Raw genomic sequence first — 1,838 nt, 5'->3', positions numbered from 1 at the left:
CAAGTAGGAGAGGAAGGAGGACGGCGCGAGGGAGCGGGCGGAATGCCGGGGGGGCGGGGACGCCAGCCTCTGGCCCGCCCCGTCCGGCCGCCCCTCCCCAGCCGGACGGAGGGTCCCTGCAGCTGCCCGGGTGGGGATGGTTCCCCGGGAAGAGCCCGCTGCCTTCAGGTTCCTACACTGTCCAGCCGGTGCTGGGGCTCCGCTGTTCACTGGTTGGGGGACGGCGGTCTGCAAGCCAGACGCTGTCCTAACGGGTCATAGATGAGCGCCACTTAAACTTTACAGTCACTTAGAGCAGCCGTTCTCAACCTGGGGGTCGAAGGACCCTAAGACCATCGGAAAACACATATATAATTACATATTGTTTTTGTGATTAATCACTATGCTTTAATTATGTTCAATTTGTAACAACGAAAATACATCCTGCATATCAGATATTTACATTACGATTCATAACAGTAGCAAAATTACAGTTATGAAGTAGCTACGAAAATAATGTTATGGTTGGGGGTCATTACAACATGAGGAACTGTATTAAAAGAGTCACGCATTAGGAAGGTTGAGAACCACTATATAGATATATTTCAAAACTAAGGTAAAATCTCCCCTATCGCCCGCTCTCCGCCCAGTGCTCGCCGCTGTACTGGTCCAGGGCGTGCCGGTAGGCCGACTCGAGCGGCATCAGCTCGTCCCGCGGGAAGCTCCGGAAGCTGTAGCGCTCGTACTGGGCGCGCCCCGAGCGCAGCGCGCAGCCCGCGCACAGCAGCACCAGCAGCGCCCCGGCCGCCCCTGGGAAGGTTGAGAACCACTGACTTAGAGGACTTGTAAAAACGCAGATGCCTGGACTGTACCCCCAGAGTTTCTGATTTAGCAAGTCTGAGGGTTTCCATTTCTTTTTTCATATATAGTTATGACTTAGAATTGTATTCTAATGATCTCTTTAATTTTATTTTTCAATTACCGTTTGCATTCGGTATAATTTTGTATTTTGTTTCAGGTGTACAACAGAGTGGTTAGACAATCATATACTTTATAAAGTATATTTATATTTCCAGTACTGCCTGGCACCATATTTAGTTATTTCTATATCATTGACTATATTCCCTATGCTGAAATTCCTATGACTATTTTGTAACCAGCAATTTGTACTTTATCCCTTCACCTTTTTCACCCAGATGACTAGGCAGAACACAGAGGACTTTTAGGGCGATCCTATAAAGGTGGATAAATATTATACATTTGTCAAAATCCATAGAATGTACATCAAGAGTGAACCCTAATGTAAACTATGAACTTTGGGTGATTAGGATGTGCCAGTGTAGGTTAATCAGATGTAACAGATGTACCACTGGGTATGGGATTCTGATAGTGGGGAAAGCTGTGTATATGTGATAGCAGGGGGCATACGGGAAATCTCTGCTCACATTTTTTTTTAAATATATTTTTATTGATTTCAGAGAGGAGGGGAGAGAAAGAAACATCAGTGATGAGAGTTGAGCCTGCAACCTGGGCATGTTCCCTGACCGGGAATTGAACCTTGATCTCCTGGTTCATAAGAGGTCAGTCACTGAGCCACACCAGCTGGGCTCTGCTCAATTTTGCTGCAAATAAAGCTTCTCTTAAAATAGTCTATTTTTTAAAAGAATACAGGCCCTTTGTCTTTAAAAAGTCCCCTCATTTGGGGTTTCTCTGATGTTTCCTCATGATTAGATGCAGATCAGCTTGTTTGGCCAGAAAACCACAGAAGCAATAGTGCATCTCTCGCTGGTGTCACAAGGGAGAAACACAGTATCTGCCTCCTATCAGTGACGTTAATGTTGATTACTTGTGAAGGTCAT

At 46.0% G+C, this 1,838-nt stretch overlaps 1 protein-coding gene across 1 annotated transcript in view; it reads right to left on the bottom strand.

The window, feature by feature from the left end:
• The window catches only part of CRTAP (cartilage associated protein), a 20,540-nt gene extending 18,702 nt beyond the window's left edge, over positions 1-1,838 (bottom strand). Inside the window, exons 1-2 of the mRNA XM_015561251.1 lie at positions 1,826-1,838; positions 615-789 (exon numbers count right to left, since the gene is read on the bottom strand). Of these exons, the coding sequence (XP_015416737.1) occupies positions 615-789; positions 1,826-1,838 (188 nt within the window). The remainder of the gene's footprint in view (positions 1-614; positions 790-1,825) is intronic.

The sequence above is a fragment of the Myotis davidii genome, unplaced genomic scaffold, assembly GCF_000327345.1.
Source record: "Myotis davidii unplaced genomic scaffold, ASM32734v1 scaffold395, whole genome shotgun sequence".
In the NCBI taxonomy this organism is placed as follows: Eukaryota; Metazoa; Chordata; class Mammalia; order Chiroptera; family Vespertilionidae; genus Myotis; species Myotis davidii.
The sequence above is the reverse complement of the archived record's forward strand: the minus strand, read 5'-3'. Positions and strand labels throughout refer to the sequence as shown.